The following is a 17,988-nucleotide window of genomic DNA, read 5'->3' on the forward strand; positions in this document are numbered from 1 at the left end:
CACTCACTGGCCTCCCCGCTGCCCAGGCAACGCCGAGAGGAGACTTCCGCCCCGCGCGGAAGCCCCGCCCCTCGCCGCGCGCCCGCCTTTGTACGGCCGCTGGGGGGTGGGGCAGGGACGCCCGACGCGAGAATGGGGCCCGATGATTGGAGGAGATGGCCGCTCGATGGGTGTGTCTCGGTCCTAGGGCGGGTCGATCCAGGTGACGCCCCTGGGCGTCTCGAGGCACGTGCGCCCACCAACGGCCGCACCTCCGTTGCTGGGGTAACGAGAATTGTTGGGAGGCCTCCCCGCTTTCTCCGCCCCCAAGACCCACTCAGGTCCCCGAGGGCGGTGGCTGGTCCTAGCATACCCCCTTCTCCAAGCCCTGGCTTCCCTCATTCCTCCCCTCCAGACCATCCTCTTGGGTCCCCTATAGGTGTAGTCTCGGTGAGGCCCCGATAATCTCTTTGAGCCTCAGTGTCCCCCCCTGAAAATGGGGCCAATATGGTGGGCACCACCTCCTTCCGTGGGTGGTTGGGATGAAATCGATTTAGAAAGTGTGCAAGTCATTTCGTGCATCCTTTTCCCTGGGCCTCGGTTTCCCCAATCTGCTCTACAACGTTGTCCAATTGGCATGGGCATCGTATCCCCAAACCCGGGCAAACTGTAAGCAGAGAAATTCCTTTGCTCCCTTATATCCTAGTGACTCCTAACCCAAAACATCTGACCCTGAGACGATTATCCTCCCTGGCTCCCTCGTCCTTTAGATTTGAGATGGACAGACTTACCTCCTCGATATCAAGTTATATTTCAGACATCCATCTGTCCTCCAAACTAAGAGGGCCACCCCCTATGGCTTCTGGCAAACCTCCCCCCCACCCGTTGCTCCAGTGTACAGCACCCTAGAGTCACATCTTCACTGTTGGATAGAGGATAAAACCCTTAGAATTGATGTCCTCTGGGGGACAGCTTTCCAGCTATGCTGTCCTCCTGGCCAGATCCAACATTACCTTCTAATAAATCTCTTATTTTTAAGCTAAGTTTCAGAGTCTTGCATTCTTGTAAAAGGTACCCTTCCCAGGCAAGGGGTGGGGGATGGGGGAGGAATGGGGAATGGGGTGGGGGGGGTGTTCACCTCAAGTCCCCCCTCCAACACACACACACAGAGTCTGTGTCTATGCATTTCTTAGGAGAAGGGTATTGTGCTAGGCAGTGAAGCATACAAAGAGGAAAAAGAAATATTTCCCTGCCTGCCAAAAGCTTGTTTTCTAGGGACAGCTGAGTCACTCAGTAGAGAGAGCCAGGCCTGGAGACCTGAGGTCCTGGGTTCTGAGGTGTCCTCAAATGTGAATCTGATGGGCAATTCTCCTGTCCTCCTGGGCCTCTAGGGTTAGCCTAGGCTCCTTTCTCTACCTTCCAGGTAGTGTTGGGTACTATTAGGCGAGCTTGAGCAGCCCACTGTACAGAGTTGGCAGACCTCCTGGATATCCAGGATTGCCCCAGCATTTGAAGGCCTCGTACCATTTAATGCCCTCTATTTGAGCACCCTAGTGTTCTCAGACACATAACCTCTGATCTTGATTGAGCAAACCTAGCAATCATGTTCCTTATCCTCTTCATGATCTTTCCCCCATATTCACTCCCTTTCTTTTTTTTCCTTCCTCCCCCTTCCACTCCAGTTCCTGATTCTCTCTTCAGTCCCCTTGGATCTCCCTATCCCTGGTACCCTCAAAGTCATTTTTCTTCCATGATGACCAAAACATAAGGAGGGAAGTGTCAAACCTGGCAGTGGAGGGGGTAGAGGTAGGTGAACTGCAGAGGACCAAATCAAGTCAACTTTTCTCGGTCCCCATTCTCTCTTGACCTCTGCAGCCTTGGTCCTGGTTGATCACTCTTTTCTCCCTAGATTCTCCTGGTTTTCTTCCTACTTCTCTGACTGCTCCTTCTTTGTCTTTCTTTGTTGGATCCTCCAGATCATGGCCCTAGAACTGCAAGTGTCCTTCAGGGTTCTATTCTGGATCCTCTTCTCTTTTCTCTGTTCTCTGTTTTCTCTGTTTCTTTTGGTGTTCTCGTTGGCTTCCATGAATTTAATTAACATCTCTGTACTAATGATTCTCAGATCTACCTATTCTGCCCCAAACTTTCTGCTGACCAATTCCCAACCTCATGTCTCTAAATGCCTTCCAAGCCTCCAACTGAATGCCCAGTAGACGTCTTAAATTCATTATGTCCAAAACAGAACTCATTATCTTTCCCCCTAAACTGCCCCCTTTCCCTCTATTACAATAGAAGGTAACACCAGTCCCCAGTCCCTTAGGCTCACAACCTAGGAGTTATCCTTGACTCCCCAGCTCATTCACACCTCCATATCCAATCATTTGTCAAGTCCAGTTTTTATCTTCCTAACATCTCTCACCTTCCAAATCCAAGCAGTTGTCAAGGACTGTTGACATCTTTGCAACATCTCTCAAATACATCTCCTCTCCTTTGACACTGCCATCACCTTGGTGTAGCCCTTTATCACCTTTCACCTGAACTTCTGTAATAGCCTGCAGATATGTCTTTTGTCTCAAGTCTCTCTCCACTCCCATGCATTCTTCATTTAGCCACTAAAGTGAAGGTCTGATCTGGTTACTCCAGTGCTTAATCAGCTCCATATGGCTCCTGGTGGCTTCCAGAATCAAATACAAAATTCTCTGGCATTCAAAGCCTTTCAAAACCTAGCCTCCTCTCTTTCCAGTCTTCTGACATGTGCCTCTCCATTGAATGTTCTTTGATTCAGTGACTTCAGCCTCCCGGCTGTTCCATACACAAAACCATCTCTCTGCTCTTGACATTCTCTCTGGCTGTTCCCCATGCCGGTAACATCCTTTCTCTGACCCCACCACTGATCTCCAGGGCTTCCTTTAAGTCCCAACTAAAATCCCACCTTCAACTAGAAGCTTCCAGTCTTTTGAAATCCTAGTGCCTTCCTTTGGTTATTTCCTTTTATCTTGTAAAAGCTTGTTTTGTATAGATTTATTTACATGTAGTTTCTCTCATTAGATTGGAAGCTCTTGGAGGGCAGGGACTGTCTTTTGCCTCTTTCTGTAGCCCCAGTGTTCAGCACCATGCCAGGAACAGAGTAGGTAGGTGCTTAATGTTTATTGAATTGAATCAAATGATGAATTTGGGAGCCCTGAGGTTCAAATCTTGGCTTTTATGAACACATTGACTATGTCTCATTTCACCAGTCAGGGCTCAAGTTCCCTCATCTACAAAATGGAAATAATATCCACAGTACTCCCACCTCCATTTTCTATCTACCTCACAGAATTGATCCTTGAAAGGGATGAGAAGCAATTTACATTTTGCCTTTAAAGCCTTTGAACTTAGTGAAGTTTGTGAAGCATCTTAGTCTTTTAGTAAATAGCTTGACTAAGTATGAGACTCAAATGAAAATGTCTATAAAGTGCTCAATAACTCTATTAACCTCTCTGGGTTTTCACTTTGCCATATATAAAATGAGTGGGACTGACCTTGATCTCTGACAGTGGAATAGAAACTCCATGAGGAAAGGGACTGTTTTTGTCCTTGTATCCCCAAATCTTAGGCCAGAGCCTCATAGCATATATACACCATTATGTGAAACCTGTAATCTCACACTCAGTTTAGGGAGTTGTAAGTAAGCAAGCCTATGTTTTAGAAGAAAGTGGGGCCCCTGGAAATCAGAGTTAAGGGGGATGACAATGCTGAGGCAAAATGAGGAAGAAAGGACAAGGGAGGGGGGGAGTAAACGCCCAGCTGATGTCAGATTTCCAAATGAGCAGGGTCCCCTGCAGCCCAATACAGACTCCACTGCAGCAGATGCCATAGGCCCAGACCACCACAGGGATGGCGGGGGAGGTCGGCTTGGCCTTGGCTTGTATCAGGACCTCTTGGAAACGTTCTGACTCTTACTTCAGAGTGCCTGGGGCAGGGGAGAGCAGGGAGGTAGTCACTGACTCAAGAAGGGTGCCCACCAGGGGTAGGAGCTGGCTGTCAGCCTCCCCCATTGGCTGGGTGATTGGTACATTCCGGGATAGGAGCAACTCCTTCTAGCATCCTTCATCCTTCAGGTGCTAGTGGTCGGTCCAGGAAGGCAGTGCTAACACTGTCTCACTTGGGACCAGCCCTCAGAGGACCTGAGGCCAGTGCTCTCTTCCTTGTCAGGGACTGCTGCTTTCCTCCTCTGAGCATATTTCTATCATCTGCATCAGAAACCAACAGGGTGAGACACTCACCTCAGCCAGAGGGTCTCTGTTTTCCTCAGCCCCCTGGATCTGCAGCCAACTAAAGCATCAGGTCAGTAGTTAGTGGGGGAGGGGACAGGCTTTCGCCCACTGGATGAGGGCTAATGTCATTTCTTGGGGTATATTTTCCATGGCCCTCCCAGTATTTTCTCCTAGTTCAAGAGGATGCTGAGGAGGGGCCAGGAATAGGATTGATTCGTTCAGAAAATCCTGATTAAAATGATCCATAAATCATTTGCTGAATTTTAACAGGTTTGGGTAAGGATAGATACGGGAAGTCAGTAAATTCATTGCCTTCCTATATCCTTCTCATAACCATTCTGACCACTGAAGCCAGAGCTGGATGGAAAGGCTCTTTCTTGGAGAAGGACGGGGATTATTTGACAATCTCGGTTCTCACCCACCCTAGCCCCACCCTAACTCCAAAACCCTTAGTGATAAGAGAGGCTCAGAAAGGAATCATAGAGGGGATAAATGTTCTGACCCCTTCTCGAGGGTACGCAGAAGCTCAAGGGCCACTTGTCCAAGAGTCCAAGGGGTGACTGATTGCTGGTTAGGTCTGGCTTGTACTAGGTGCCTCTGAGGTCCCCTTTCTAGTTCAGAGATCCTGTGATTTTTGGAAGAAACAGGCAAGGATAGGACCCATGGGGATGCTGTTCATTTTGGGCTTTGCGGCTTCCTTGCTTCCTTATCGCAGTGAGAGCAGGGCTCTGCCCCCCCCCCCCCAATGCCCTGAGCTGTCCTTCTGCTTTCTCAGGGCCAGGATGAAAGGAGAGACCCCTGTAAACAGCACCATGAGCATTGGGCAAGCCCGAAAATTGGTGGAGCAGCTCAAGATAGAAGCCAGCATGTGCCGGATAAAGGTGGGTGGGACCCTGTGCCTCCCTCCTTAGCCTGGTTCAGCAGTGGGATCTCTCCAAAGATCCTCTTCGCTTGTGGGTCCTGGGGAGAGGGGACTTGTCTTTGGAGCCTGGGGTGGAGGCAAAGCTATCCCCGGCAACCTGGGGAAAGGGGTAGTTGGCAAGGGAATTTTATGGGCGCAGCAAGGACTCGGGGGACCTCAGGGATTTCCTTTGGTGGGTTTCTCCTGGGAGCGGAAGTCCCAGCTTCTCCTGGCGGTGCCTCAGGTATCCAAGGCAGCCGCTGACCTGATGACATACTGTGATGCCCACGCCTGTGAGGATCCCCTCATCACTCCTGTGCCCACCTCGGAGAACCCCTTCCGGGAGAAGAAGTTCTTCTGTGCCCTGCTCTGAGCTGCAGCATCCCCGCCGCCCCCGAAGCTGCTCCGGGTTCCCAAACTGAAGCCCACCCCGCGAAGGCATCAGAAGCACAAGTCAGCCTCCCGTCTCATCTCTTCTCCCACCCCAGACAGCTGCAAGCAGGGCGAAGTCGAGGGGCACTGCCCCCGAGTCCGGGGCCCAGACCATGGAGGGGATTACGGGGAGGGGAAATAAAAGCACTCGCTCTCGGTCGGAGCTCTGGCGTCCCTCCCTGATTGTCTGCGCGTACTGACCGCTGGAGGCCGGGACCTCCAGAAGCTATGCCTCCGGGATTGGGGCGCCGGAGCGGAGCCACCCGACTCCCTGCAGAGAGGGGATGCACTGTGGGGGCGGGGGTGGAGGCGGAGGCGGGCTGGGAAGAGCAAGGGTGGGGGGAACCCGCAGAGGGGAGGGAAAGGGAAGAGAGGGGGAGGAGCTCCCAGGAGGGGCGGGCATAGCCGCCAGAATGACCTCCCCCGTAGCGACGCGTCTTCCCCCAAGATGGCTGCCGCCACGGGCAGCCACCTCCGCGACAACATGGCCCCGACTGGGCAGGCGGGGCACGTTCCCGGAGGGTTCCATTCTTAAAATGGCGGCGCCCAGACTAGTTTCTCTCGTCCCGGATAGCAGCCCGCCCGCGCTCGTGCTCAAAATGGCGGCCCTCCGCCCCCGCCCCGTGAGAAAGGGGGTGGGTCTGGGGCTCCCAGACTGCGCCATGGGGGCCGAGGGCGGGGCATTCACCAGCGCCGCCCCGCCCCTCCTGCGGAGAAAGGGCTGCGGCAGGCCTGCGCATGCGCCGTCCGCGGAGGCAAGCCCCGCCCGGCCAGCAGGCTTCCAAGGCCGGAATTTATAGACCAGGAGAACGATGCCCGAGAGAAGGGACATCGCTAGATCACTAGAGGGGGCCACACGGATTAACAGCCCTGAAAAGAGAATCCTGAGGGCAGGGCCCCAACTGTCCGCTACTGCCAATAACGACTCCACGCCCCCAGGCCGCTGGAGGGTGGGGGGCGGGAACACCCCAGGTCGACCTCCCCCAACCAAGCAGCCTAAGGCTCTTGGCCAGGTCGTGGGGACTCTGGAGAGGGGTTGGCATCCAGGCCGAGCCCTGCCCCTGAGGCTGCAGCATCCCCCCACCCCCTGGGCGCGAGGCGGTCAGGCACAAGCCAGCTGTGAGCCGCCAGCTGTGAGCCCCTTTCGGTGCCGGGAGGTGGGAGAGTCCCGGAGGAAATCCACTGAAGAGGAGCAAGTTAGGGCAACCAGAGGAGAGCTGGTGAATTCATTCCAAACAGTTATTTATTCTAAAACTGGACGCTATTGTTGCCAACATTTTCGCCAAAACATTGTAAAGAATGGGAGGGAAGTTACAGCTGTAAACAATGACACAATTGACATTTTTTTCCTTTTACTGGCCATGTCCAATAACATTTTACAGGTTTTGTAAAAATATTCACAGGCTTTGTTTCTGTTTTTCTTCTCACAAGCTTTTCCATCTACAGCAACTAAGACAGACATTCAGAAAAAAACATAAAACAAGTGTTCTATGAAGAACAAGGCCAGAGATGTCTTCTGTTAACCATTAACCATGGTTTTTGTTCCCCTTAAAATGATTTTTTTAAACCAGACACATTTACTGCTTTGACAAAAGGTCTCTTGGCTTGAATTGACCAGGGTGGTACAGTTCTGCTTTTCCCCACTTCTCTCTGAATGGCCTTCTTCCAGCCACACCAGCCCTCAGTCCACAGCCCATCCTGTAGTGGTGGGAGAGCACCAGACATTTCACAAAGCACAGCAGCACTAAGGAAATGCAAGGTGGGGAGCAGCAAATTCTAACCCTCAGCTGGGTTAGCCTACCCAAAGGCTGGCCTTGTTTGGACCACCACTGTGTTCGACTCCAGCCCTGGTCCTCTTGATAGTAATTTCAGCCTCTGTCACTGGGCAACATCAGGGGCCCAGATGCCTAGCCTGAACTAAAAGCACCACGCTTCTCTCATCAGCTCCTGGCTGATCCAGTTTAGGGGACACGGTGTTGAGACTGGGCTCTGTGCCAGCAGTCTTAGTGCAACAAGAGGGGGTGGGAAGATACCCCTAAAACAATCTCACACAGTGCTATGCTCAGGCAGGGAACGGCAGTGAAGCCAGCTGCCCTTAGGCCAGCCCAGGCAGTGGCAGAGGGATGCCGAGCAGGGAGGACAGGAAACTCAAGGGGAACAGTTCCAAATCCAGAACCAATAGTCCCATCCTATACTCCTAACCTCTCCTAGACCAGTTTCCAATAGCCTCATCCCATTTTGTAAAGAACCAATAGAAAATGGGTCAATCCAAACTACATAGCCCCACTGAAATGTCACAGCAAGTCACTGGGAGGTCTCTCTCCCACACACCCATTCCCTTCACTCATCCCAGCTGAGTCCTTTTCTTAGGTCCACTGGGCATCACAACAGAGGAGAACAGCCCTCTCCACACAGCAAAGAACTACTACTCAACTCAAGCAGCTGGTCACTCACAAGATTCACCACTAGACACAACTGAGAATTCCTGCTGCATGTTTGTGGAACCCTGGGAAATGTCTCCCTCTTCCACCACTCCAGAAGGTAGACACTGCCCAGGGGGGCTTCTGAGGGCATCCCTGACAGAAGCTTGGAAGACAGATATGGGCACAGCACACCCTCTTCTCCACCCTATCCTGACACTACTGATTACCAAGTTTTCAGGAAAATGCATTAACAAAGAACCAAGCCATTCTGCTCTAAATCCAAGCTGACCTTGCCTCAATGACTCTAGGGATCCCACACAACAGTTGCTGAATCAACAGTTTCTAGACCTTGGCCAACAACTATAGCACACGACTGGGAGATCAGGGCACACTGGCCTCTAGCCCACCAGACCAGACCAGACATCCCAAGAGGGAAAGGCCAGTAAAGAAGATACAAGCAGTTAGTGGTGCAAATGACTGAGAAGAGCCAATCGTTTATTTTCATTGTGGCCCCAGCCCTAAGGGCCTTTCCCCTGCCTAGTCGCCAGCCCAGCTGCGTCAGGATGTCCGAAGTCGGTCAGGGCTTGTCCAGTCCCATTCATTACAAGGACAGGACAGGCATCCCCCAGCACTGCGTCATGAGCAAAGGTTTTGGATTACAAATGTCTAACTAGGTTTGAAATGTTTTATAGAATAAGACAATATTCTTTTCAACAAACTTTTTTTTAAAAAAATGTACAGTTTTTCTTGGTTTGCCTTCTTCCCCTTCCTCGGCACCCCTCCCGCCCTCCCCCCTGCCCATTTGTCATTGGTTGTGTCTCGGGGGCCAAGGTTCCACTCCTTGTGGCCAGTGGGCATCAGTGACCAGGCCTTCACCGGTAACCTTGGTAGCCATAGTAGTTCCTGTAATAGCGGTCTCGGTCCTGGTAATAGTAGCTCTGCCACTAGAAGAGAGGGGGGACACAGCCCGGTCACTCAGAGCCAGGCTGCCAAGCATCCCTCCTCCCACTCAGCCTGAGTCCCTCCTGCCCACTCACCTCCCGGTTGTACTGCCGGTAGTAATCCCTGTATCTATTGTAATCATAGTCTCGGCCATAGAATCGGTCATAGTCTCCCCGATAGCGATCGTAGAAGTTACGGTAACCCTGAGGGAGAGGGAGAGAGGGTGGAAGAGGGGTAAGGCGGACCACCTATGGACTTCCAGCACCTTGGCCAGAGACAGCTTAGAAGGAACCAGCTGCGGAGATGGCCATTTCCCAATAAGGCCCCCCCAAGCCAAAAGAAATCCAACACTAAGCACCTCTGACTATGTGCAAGTCATTGTGTCAGAGGCTGAGATCCAAAGAAGACAGAGAATCCCTGCCCTCGAGGAGCTTACAATCTAGTCAGTAGTCCTGCCAGGAGGGAGGAGCCGGAGGAGAGCTACACTCACCCCTCTGCTTCCAGACTGCCCCCAGTACTGCTGCCCATAGGCCCGGTTGTCGTAGCCCCGGCGCTGCCCGCCGACTGGAAGAGAAATGGAGAACAGCTCTCAGACAGCTGCCTGGGGCTCTTGGCTCCAGGGGAAGCAGAAAGAAAAAGAGCTGGAACCCAAAAGAAGGTTCTGGGGGAATGTTTGGTGGGCTAACTCTGAAGACCCTGTCCGCCAGAGGGCAGAGGATTATCCTAATTGGGCAGCTCCTCCTTCACTTCTACTAGCTGTGTAAGAGGACAGAGCAATGGCATCAGGCAGGATGAGGCAAATGACAGAACCCCTGCCATCCAGAGGACCAAAGGGACTGAGAAATGCGGGGTCAACACCTCCCCCCAATTACAGGGGAAGGTATAAAAAAGGCAGCGCAGTCAGGGCATCCTTAGCAGGCTAGCGAGCCGAGGGCAGTAAGGGGCCATCCCAGCTTGGCTACTGACACCCCAACTTCAGTTTCCTCCCTGCTCCAACCAGAGCAGAATGACACTTTACAACAGACAGATTGTTCAAGCCCAAGTGGCAGATGGAAAGCTCACTCCTGAGAGATGAGCTCCCAGCTGCACAGGAACATGAGGGCCAGAGACCAGGGCCATCCCCTTTCCCTGAAGTCACCACGACAGCCAGGAGCCTGGGCAGAGGCTCAGAGGGCACCCAGAGGAAAAAGGAGCAGAGCAGCCCTCCTCCCTGCCCCACAAGGTCAGCCACCCAGGGGTGGAAGCAGATAGGGGCCAGCAGGCTGACTGTTCTTCCTTCCAAGATCCCCAGGATGTGCCCCCTGTTCCCCAGCCAGCCCTGCTGGGCGGTGGCAGCAGTGGCCCCCACTCACCGTATCCTTGGCCACGGCTCCGGCTCTGCCGGTTTCGCTTGTTGCGGTTGTTGCGGCGGTTTGTGCGCTTTTCTGAAGGGGGCAGCAGCCTCCTGGCCTCCTCCTTGTACTTGGTGACCAGAGGCTGGGCCTCCTCTTTCTCCAGCTCCCCAAAGGTCACCTCCTCCATATAGTCACATTTTTCAGGCAGAGAGAAATTGGCTATGAATTTTTTAAAAAAGGGATTGGGGAGGCTTAGAGAAAAATAGATGATCTGGGCTCTTTTTTCTTCCTTTAAAAAAATTCCATAACAGAGGGGTCCAGCTAGCACAACCCACCCCCCTACACAGATAAAACCTTAAATTCTACTAAAGGCTGACCTTAAATCTGGATTAGTCAGGTTTAAGGCACTCTTCGAATAGAGACAGACATGAAAGCCTATCTCCCTGGTTTCCATTTACACAGCTATTAAATAAAGGGATGGCAGAGAAAAGAATTGTGGAAGTAGAAACACAGAAGAAAAACAACTGCTTGATCACATGGCTCGATGGGGATATGATTGGGGATGTAGACTCTAAGTGATTGCCCTAATGCAAATATTAATAATATGGAAATAGGTCTTGATCAATGACACACGTAAAACCCAGTGGAATTGCTCGTTGGCTATGGGGTTGGGGGGTAGGGTGGGAGGAGGGGAAGGAAAGAACATGAATCATGTAACCATGGGAAAATATTCTAAATTAATCGATAAAAAAATTTCAAATTAAAAAAAAAAAGCCTTTCATATATCCCCCAGCCACCCAGGCTCCTAAAGAAAATAAAATAAAAGGATGGGACTCAATCCCTAGGGTCCTTTCCCTTATGAGATCATGGTCTCCATGCTTTTAAAGGACAAACTGAAATGAAGAGAAAACCAAACTAAAGCTGCCCACATAGAAGCAGCAGTGACTGTTCTTGGCTAATTCACATGCTTAGAAGCAAACCTTTCCAAGAAGTTCAAGAGAAATTAGCCACATAAAAAGCATTCACTCCCATCCAGGAGTCTTGGGCTAGGGTGGGAAGTGAGTAGGAGGAGTACTTCTAATGCCCACTTCTGGGGAAGCACATTCTGTTTTTGAGCCATTTCCCCTCATAATCAGTTTCTTGAGAGACTGAGATCAAGAATCTTAACTTTAAAAAAAAAAAAGCCAGCGGCCATGGCATTGCTCCAGGAATCAAGGTGTTCTGGGGTATGTGACCTTGGAGGGAAGCCTAAAGTAATCAATTTGGCTTTTTTATTTACCCATCTAAGCCTAATTCAGACAGGTATCCCATGCACTGACCAATCATTTTATTCAGAGGAACAACCAGATTCCAGAGAGGTCAGAAATAACCCTAACTACGGTGATCTCTGGACTCAAGTCCACTAACACAGGCAAGATGTAAAAACACTCACATTTTACAGTAACTGACCGAGAATGTTACCTCTGTCTAGATGCCTTTCCAAGTAGACTGGGTACTTCCCAAGGCCTCTTGACTAACTGCCCTGCGAAGGCCAGTACTAAGGACCACACATGGTACTGACATGTCAGTCCAATAGCCAAAGACCCTGCCTGGCCAGGGATCATCCCCAACAAGAACCCCCACCTTTCCTGGGCAGTTTTCTGTGACCACTTCTAGACAAGATGTCAACCATCACCTTCTATTTACCTTGTCCCCATAAGCAACAACTTGAAACCCAATCTTTGGACAAGAATGTAGTCTAAAAGCTATTGCAGCCAAGTTCTTATGGACACAATAAAAACCTTCCTTCAGTTCCAATTCTGGATTTCCACAATTCCTTCCTCCTACCAATCAGAGATGTTATCATCCCCAAAGCCCACCTTTCATCTCCAGCATGACTGTCTCAGGCACATCATCTCCCTCCACCTCTTTTCTCAGTTCCAGCCTCTTTTTCCAGTCTTCTTCATTGGGGACAATCACCACCACTTTTCGAGAAAAGGTCTTAAATAGGAGCAGCTTTCGCCGCTGGCCAGAGTTATAGACGTTACACTAGGACAGAGAGATCAGAGCCATGTCAACTTTAGCCTGGGCTGGTGTAGCCACAGCCCAGAGGCAGGATTTTCCAGAAGCAGACTGGCCACAGGACTTCTAGATCCCCCAACATAATCCCCCTTTCCCAGGGGTCTAAGATTTCCAGAGCTCTGATTGCATGCAAAGCCTACCCTACTACTTGCATGAAAAATACCTGGTCAAGGATGATGTTCCTTCTGGTCCTTGAAGCTACCTGGACCAGCTTGCTAAGGCACTGGGAGGCTTGCTGGACTAAGAGGTCTCTACTCTTGGGATCCATCTCGGGTTCCTCAGGCCCCTTCATCTGACAAGGCCAAGGGATTGGAAAGGTGGGGAGAGAAACAGAAAATGAAGAGTTAGGGCTCCGGGAAGCCTCTTGCCCACATGCTTAGCTCTCCATCACCCTCTCTGATACAGTCAGCTTCCACAGAGAGGGCAGGCTCCCTTCTCCACCTCTAGAACATCTCCCCAAGCTGAGGGGACAATCCCAACAAGGATAGGAACTGTCCCAAGGCCTTGAGCACAAAGGGTCTGGGGGTGGGGGTGGGGGTGAGGGAGATCAGAGCAGGGGCTTACCCTCATTTGATTGAGCACAGTCTCAGCTCCCAGGACATTGTATCTTTTCTCAGGATTATCTTGTGCATGTTTCAATGCCCACTGGGTTTTTCCAGACCCAGGTAGTCCCACCATCAGTAATACCTGCAAAGCAGTAGTGCCCAATTTATATTGGGGAAAAGGAAACACAAGAAGGAAAGCATTCTAGGACATAGTAGGGCTCAACTCTTCCCCCAACCATAGCTTTGAGGAACAAGGTTGGTTGGTGCCACCCTTTGACTGTAGCAACATCCCCCCACCCCCCATGCCCAGCCAACTACCCAGTGTCCTTACCTCACACTCCTCCATAGTCTTAGGGGGCAGTACAGTTCGAACTCGATCCTCCACAGGGACGGCATGGATGAACACAAACTCCTCAGCAGAGGGGAAGAAGGGCTCCTCCTTTTGACCAAAGTTGAGTTCTACCACACAGTTTTTGCAGAGGACATGAGGCAGGAGGGCCCGCTCGTTCAAAGACTCCTTGCTAACTCGGAAAGCTATACCCAGATCATCTCCATTTTTAGAGAAAGAGAGTTCCACCTCCTCACTTTTAAAATTCTGTGATGAACAAGCAGCAAACATACAATGATTTCAGTTGGTTGCCCAGTATTTGAGTACAAGGAAGAAAAAAATGCTTCTGGAGCTCAATTCTCCTTTAATCAAGCTGCTGCACAAAGCCCCTGATTTAGAAGCAAAGGGACCGAGGCAGCTAGGTGGCTCAGTGGATAGCTAAGCCAGAGATGAGAGCTCCTGGTTGACACACTTCCTAGCTGTATGACCCTGGGCAAGTCACTTATCCCCAAATGTTTAGCCCTTAACACTCTTATCAATTTTAAGGCCAAAGGTAAGGGTTTAAGAAATAAAAAGTAAAAGAAGCAAAAGGCCTGGCTGAAGCAAACCCTGTTGGCCAGTCAGGAAGATAGGCACCTCACAGACAAAGGATCCCCCAGCACCATGCCCTTGCTTCCTATATCCTTCAATCAATGGCCTGCTCTCAGAAAGACTTACAGCAAAGCAGCCAATGACATCATTTTCCCCAAAGGCCTGGCCATACTCCTCAAACTGCCCATTTTCTGCCTTTAGCCCCCGGCCATCGAAGCCGTAAGAAAATTCATCTTCACCTAGAACAGAGGAGCAGAGTTACCCACCCAGAAGACCCCCTCCCTCTCCGACTTCCCACATAAGAGACTCACAGGACAGCTCCAGTATGAGGTTAAGGGGAAAAAGGGATTTTACCAAGCTGTGGGCGGGAGAAGTCGACAGACCATCCAACTCGAAGAAGGGAAACTTCTGTGCAGCCTTCCTTCAAGGGTAGATTCTGGGTTACCTGCCCAAATCAGAAACGGAAGCCTTGGTCTGGGTCAGCCCCACAAGCAACACCCAGACCCGAGAGAAGAACTGACACCCCCACAGCGCCTAAAACTCCGAAGCAGCACAGCTGACCAAGGAGGCTCATTCTGGGAGACTTGTGGGAGTGCCATGGACCCAGCTGATGCCCAGACCTTTGGCGAGACTCTCACTGGAAAGGTAAGAGGATAAAGAATGACCCTCATGAGCTATTGCCCCACCTTGGCCTCAAAACAGACTTTGCCCTTCGTCACGCCATATGTGCTCCTTGCTCCGGACCAAAGGGTGGGAAATTTCTCAGAGAAAAGTGGCTGGCCTCCATAACGGTCTTTGCTCACTTGGAAATGTAGATCCGAGGTATCTGTTGGGAAGGAAGAGATGAAGTCACTGCAGTGGGAATCAACACCACCACCCAATTATAGCCATTTTGACTCCAGTGGGAATAGGTGCAGCAAGGCCCTCATATGCTGAACCTCCCAGTGAGTTCTGTGCCCAGACAACAAACTAATTTCTAAAATCACAGAGGAGACAGACAGCCTTCTGGTCAACACCTCCCACCCTTCTGTCTCCTACATACATGTGTCTAGGCTCACAATCGTCGGATCTTCTTCCTCATCTTTGGCCTCTTCTTCAGGGGGTGGTGGAGACTTTGAGCTACACGTGAGAGAAAAAAACAGTTGTGGCCAACTATGCGACTTCTCTGATCCATATTCAGATGAGGCTGCATCCAATGAAAAAAGTCAACTTCAAGCTCAGTGGGTCAAATCTCAGCAGAAAGTGGCATTCAGTTGAGGAGAAGGTCCAATGAGCCCGATTCAAATGAAGCACCTAAAATCCAACTAGTTCCACTGACACCAGCTCTATCTATCCCGGGCCTGGCAGGAGTCCCATGCGTCAAAGGGGAGCTCACTCTCACCGACTGTGATATGCCTCCTCTCGGAACTCATAGTAAGCCCTGCCATGTTCTTCCTTCTCGTCTCGTTGTCTTTTTACCCCACGGCGCTCTCCATCAGAACCGGTGGGTTTTGACTTCTCACTATCCTCCTCATCTCCTACAGACAGAAAGGAAGGAAAATTAAGTCATTTTAACCCAATGAAAAGGAACTCTCCTAAATCAACTATAATATTCCAGAATGACAGAAGAGTAGCCCCACTACTTCCAGGACCAAAGGAAGTCTTATCACTACTGTCCAGAATTTTGCAAGTTTATATGTTAGAGATGACTAAGTACGATAAATTTTAAAAATTCATGTGAGTTTTTTGTTCAGCTGCCTAAATTAACCAGGATAAACATGCACATTAAAAAATTAAATTAAATTTCAAAAATTAAAAATTTACAGTTCAGGTCACACCTGAATATATAGGATATGGTCACACCATACTTGGGATTCCAACAGGAAAGTTTAAGCTCAAACACTTAAGTTTGCTGACAAATATGCCTTAATTAAAAAAAAAAAACCTCCTCCTCCAATTTAAGAATGTGTGGCCACAGCTTCACTACAAATAGCAGATGGATCCAGGTGCATGATACAAAAGGCTATATTTTTACCATGGTTTTTTAGTGAAAGTTGTGAGGGCAAAGCACAAGTCACAAGAGACCCATAAATAATGCTACAGATTTAGAACATACAATTTGGGGTGGGAAGGTGTTTTCTTGTTTTTAGCACCCAATTGCTAATTTTTAAAACAATAAACTGGGTTTTTAAAAAAGTTACATGAAGATACACATTATGGAAAAAAGAGATCCCAATGTATGTTCTATTCATTAGCATGTGGTCACCTAAACCTTCCTTCAACTGACAGGAGCTAAATGATTAATTTATATTCTGAGCTACTGAATATTAATCAACTGTGCTGCAGGGGTTTGTTTTTTACATTTGTATATATTCAGTGCCTAATACAGTATTATAATAGGAGATGCTTAATTAATTAGTTAATCTAAGGGAACCTGCAAGTATTTATTTTAAAAGGCTCAAAACTATACCCATTCGGATTTCTGCCTTAAAAAAGAGCTGGTCCTGGCTCAAAGGGTGCTGAGGAGCATAGTGGCCCACTCTCCAAGACCCATTTGGAAACAGCTCCCCAGTTCCTGCCTGTGGACTGAGTCAGATGTTTCCTGATCCATTCAATCAGATCACCTAGTCACTTCCAACACTAAAAGGTCACTGTTTCCTTGGGGTAACCTGGCTGATACTTGAGGTTAGCCAGCCTACCCCATGGCAGCTTGATCAGCTTCATTTCAAGGAGCAAGAAACCCAGAATATTTAAAAGGATAACTCACAAAAAGTAAAGATCTCATAGATATCCCTGTCTGGTATCTTATTCAAAGGTTTCCATTTAAACAGGAGAAGTGAAAGGGAAAGCCCTAGTCTTAGTAGCATTATTAACTAGCCTGCCCCAAAGCAATCGATGAAGTTTCTGTTCCACTGGTTAACTATTAAACCTGACACCCCATTGGAAGGAGGATGACAGTGGCTGATGCCTCTGCTCCAGTAGACATCAGTTTCTTGATTGCCCAGATGCCACACTCAGCAGGCCCATGGGGGACAGGCTAGTCAGGAAAACCACATTTTTCCTGATGAACTTCCCTCCTTGGGAGCTCCAGAAGGCCGATGCTCCACAGCTAATTCAGGCAAAAGAGATCCATCCCAGGGTGGGCAGGGAGGGACCACAGAGGCCCAGCAGACTACTGCAATAACATCCCTGTGGTTGGAAAGGAGACCCTTGGGAGATCACCACCTGGGAGCTGGCAAGAGCCTTAGAGACTCTCTCTTCACACCTGGAGCCAGGACTAGGAGGACTTTTTTGGTCCAGCCCACTGACTGACAGGGAGACCTGGATAAGGGCTAGGACCAGGGCCTGCACAAGGGGAGGGAAACAGCTCAGAAGGTGGAAGAGGTTTGCATGTTTGAATTACAAATGACTAAAGCTAACCCTCAACTCCCCAAAAAACTAGTTACTCTTTTTTATCTGGAAGAAATCAAGGCCAGTACAAGTGCCCCACCACCCCTTAAGAGAGACCCTTTAATGATAATAATGAAGGGGAAGAGAGGCTTGGAGAGCATTTAGCATAAACCACAGATTTTATAGAGGAGAAAAAGAAGAGGCTTTGGCGCCCACCTACACAGAGTACCCCTCCCCTTTTACTAAAAGGGAAATCTAGGCCCTCAGAGGGGGGGTTCGACTTTGCAAGTCCAGTGGTCCCCTCCCTTTTATAGCAGGAAAAATTGAGGCCTGCCCTGGGGGCGCAGCCTTGCAAACCCACCCAGTCCACCGATGTCTGCCTTTTGACAGCCTGGGAACCCAAAGCCGGGAGGCTCCCTTGAAACGCCCCCAGTGCCGCACCCTCCCTTTTTACAGCAGGAGAAATCGAGACCAGGATGCGACCTTGCAAGCCACCCCCAACACAGCTCCCTCTCCTATGGGGAACTAGAGACCCGCGCAAAGGAACAAGACTTTGCAAGTCCCCCAAACCCCGCGCCCCCCTTTTTAGAGCAGGGGATCCCGAGGTCAAGATGCGACCTTGCAAGTCCCCCTAACCCAAAGCCCCCCCCCCCTTTACTGCAAGGGATCCTAAGGGCCGCTGTCGGGCGCGGTCTAACTGCCGGCGGGGCCGCCGCTAAGGCTCACCCGGCTCGTCGTCGTCGCCGGCCTTGGTTGCGGGCTCTTGGTCGCGCTGGTCGTCTGGGGCCAGGGCCGCTTCGGCCTCGGGCTCCGCCTCCCCAACACCC

At 50.3% G+C, this 17,988-nt stretch overlaps 2 protein-coding genes across 2 annotated transcripts in view; one reads left to right on the forward strand and one right to left on the reverse strand.

Moving 5' to 3' along the window:
• Positions 1 to 5,017: 5,017 nt before the first annotated feature.
• GNG3 (G protein subunit gamma 3) lies at positions 5,018 to 5,701 on the forward strand. Its single transcript, XM_044681211.1, has 2 exons — positions 5,018 to 5,116; positions 5,381 to 5,701. Exons 1-2 carry the CDS (start codon positions 5,018 to 5,020, stop codon positions 5,507 to 5,509), a joined length of 228 nt encoding a protein of 75 aa, XP_044537146.1. The 3' UTR covers positions 5,510 to 5,701.
• Positions 5,702 to 8,452: 2,751 nt separating this feature from the next.
• Positions 8,453 to 17,988, reverse strand: part of HNRNPUL2 (heterogeneous nuclear ribonucleoprotein U like 2) — a 19,230-nt gene continuing 9,694 nt past the window's right edge. The window contains exons 2-15 of the mRNA XM_044682014.1: positions 17,888 to 17,988; positions 15,174 to 15,309; positions 14,835 to 14,911; positions 14,479 to 14,618; positions 14,147 to 14,237; positions 13,919 to 14,031; positions 13,205 to 13,468; positions 12,893 to 13,015; positions 12,492 to 12,620; positions 12,127 to 12,295; positions 10,286 to 10,486; positions 9,424 to 9,497; positions 9,029 to 9,136; positions 8,453 to 8,935 (exon numbers count right to left, since the gene is read on the reverse strand). Of these exons, the coding sequence (XP_044537949.1) occupies positions 8,864 to 8,935; positions 9,029 to 9,136; positions 9,424 to 9,497; positions 10,286 to 10,486; positions 12,127 to 12,295; positions 12,492 to 12,620; positions 12,893 to 13,015; positions 13,205 to 13,468; positions 13,919 to 14,031; positions 14,147 to 14,237; positions 14,479 to 14,618; positions 14,835 to 14,911; positions 15,174 to 15,309; positions 17,888 to 17,988 (1,798 nt within the window). The 3' untranslated portion in view covers positions 8,453 to 8,863. The remainder of the gene's footprint in view (positions 8,936 to 9,028; positions 9,137 to 9,423; positions 9,498 to 10,285; positions 10,487 to 12,126; positions 12,296 to 12,491; positions 12,621 to 12,892; positions 13,016 to 13,204; positions 13,469 to 13,918; positions 14,032 to 14,146; positions 14,238 to 14,478; positions 14,619 to 14,834; positions 14,912 to 15,173; positions 15,310 to 17,887) is intronic.

The sequence above is a fragment of the Gracilinanus agilis genome, chromosome 6 (genome assembly GCF_016433145.1).
Source record: "Gracilinanus agilis isolate LMUSP501 chromosome 6, AgileGrace, whole genome shotgun sequence".
NCBI classification, from domain to species: Eukaryota; Metazoa; Chordata; class Mammalia; order Didelphimorphia; family Didelphidae; genus Gracilinanus; species Gracilinanus agilis.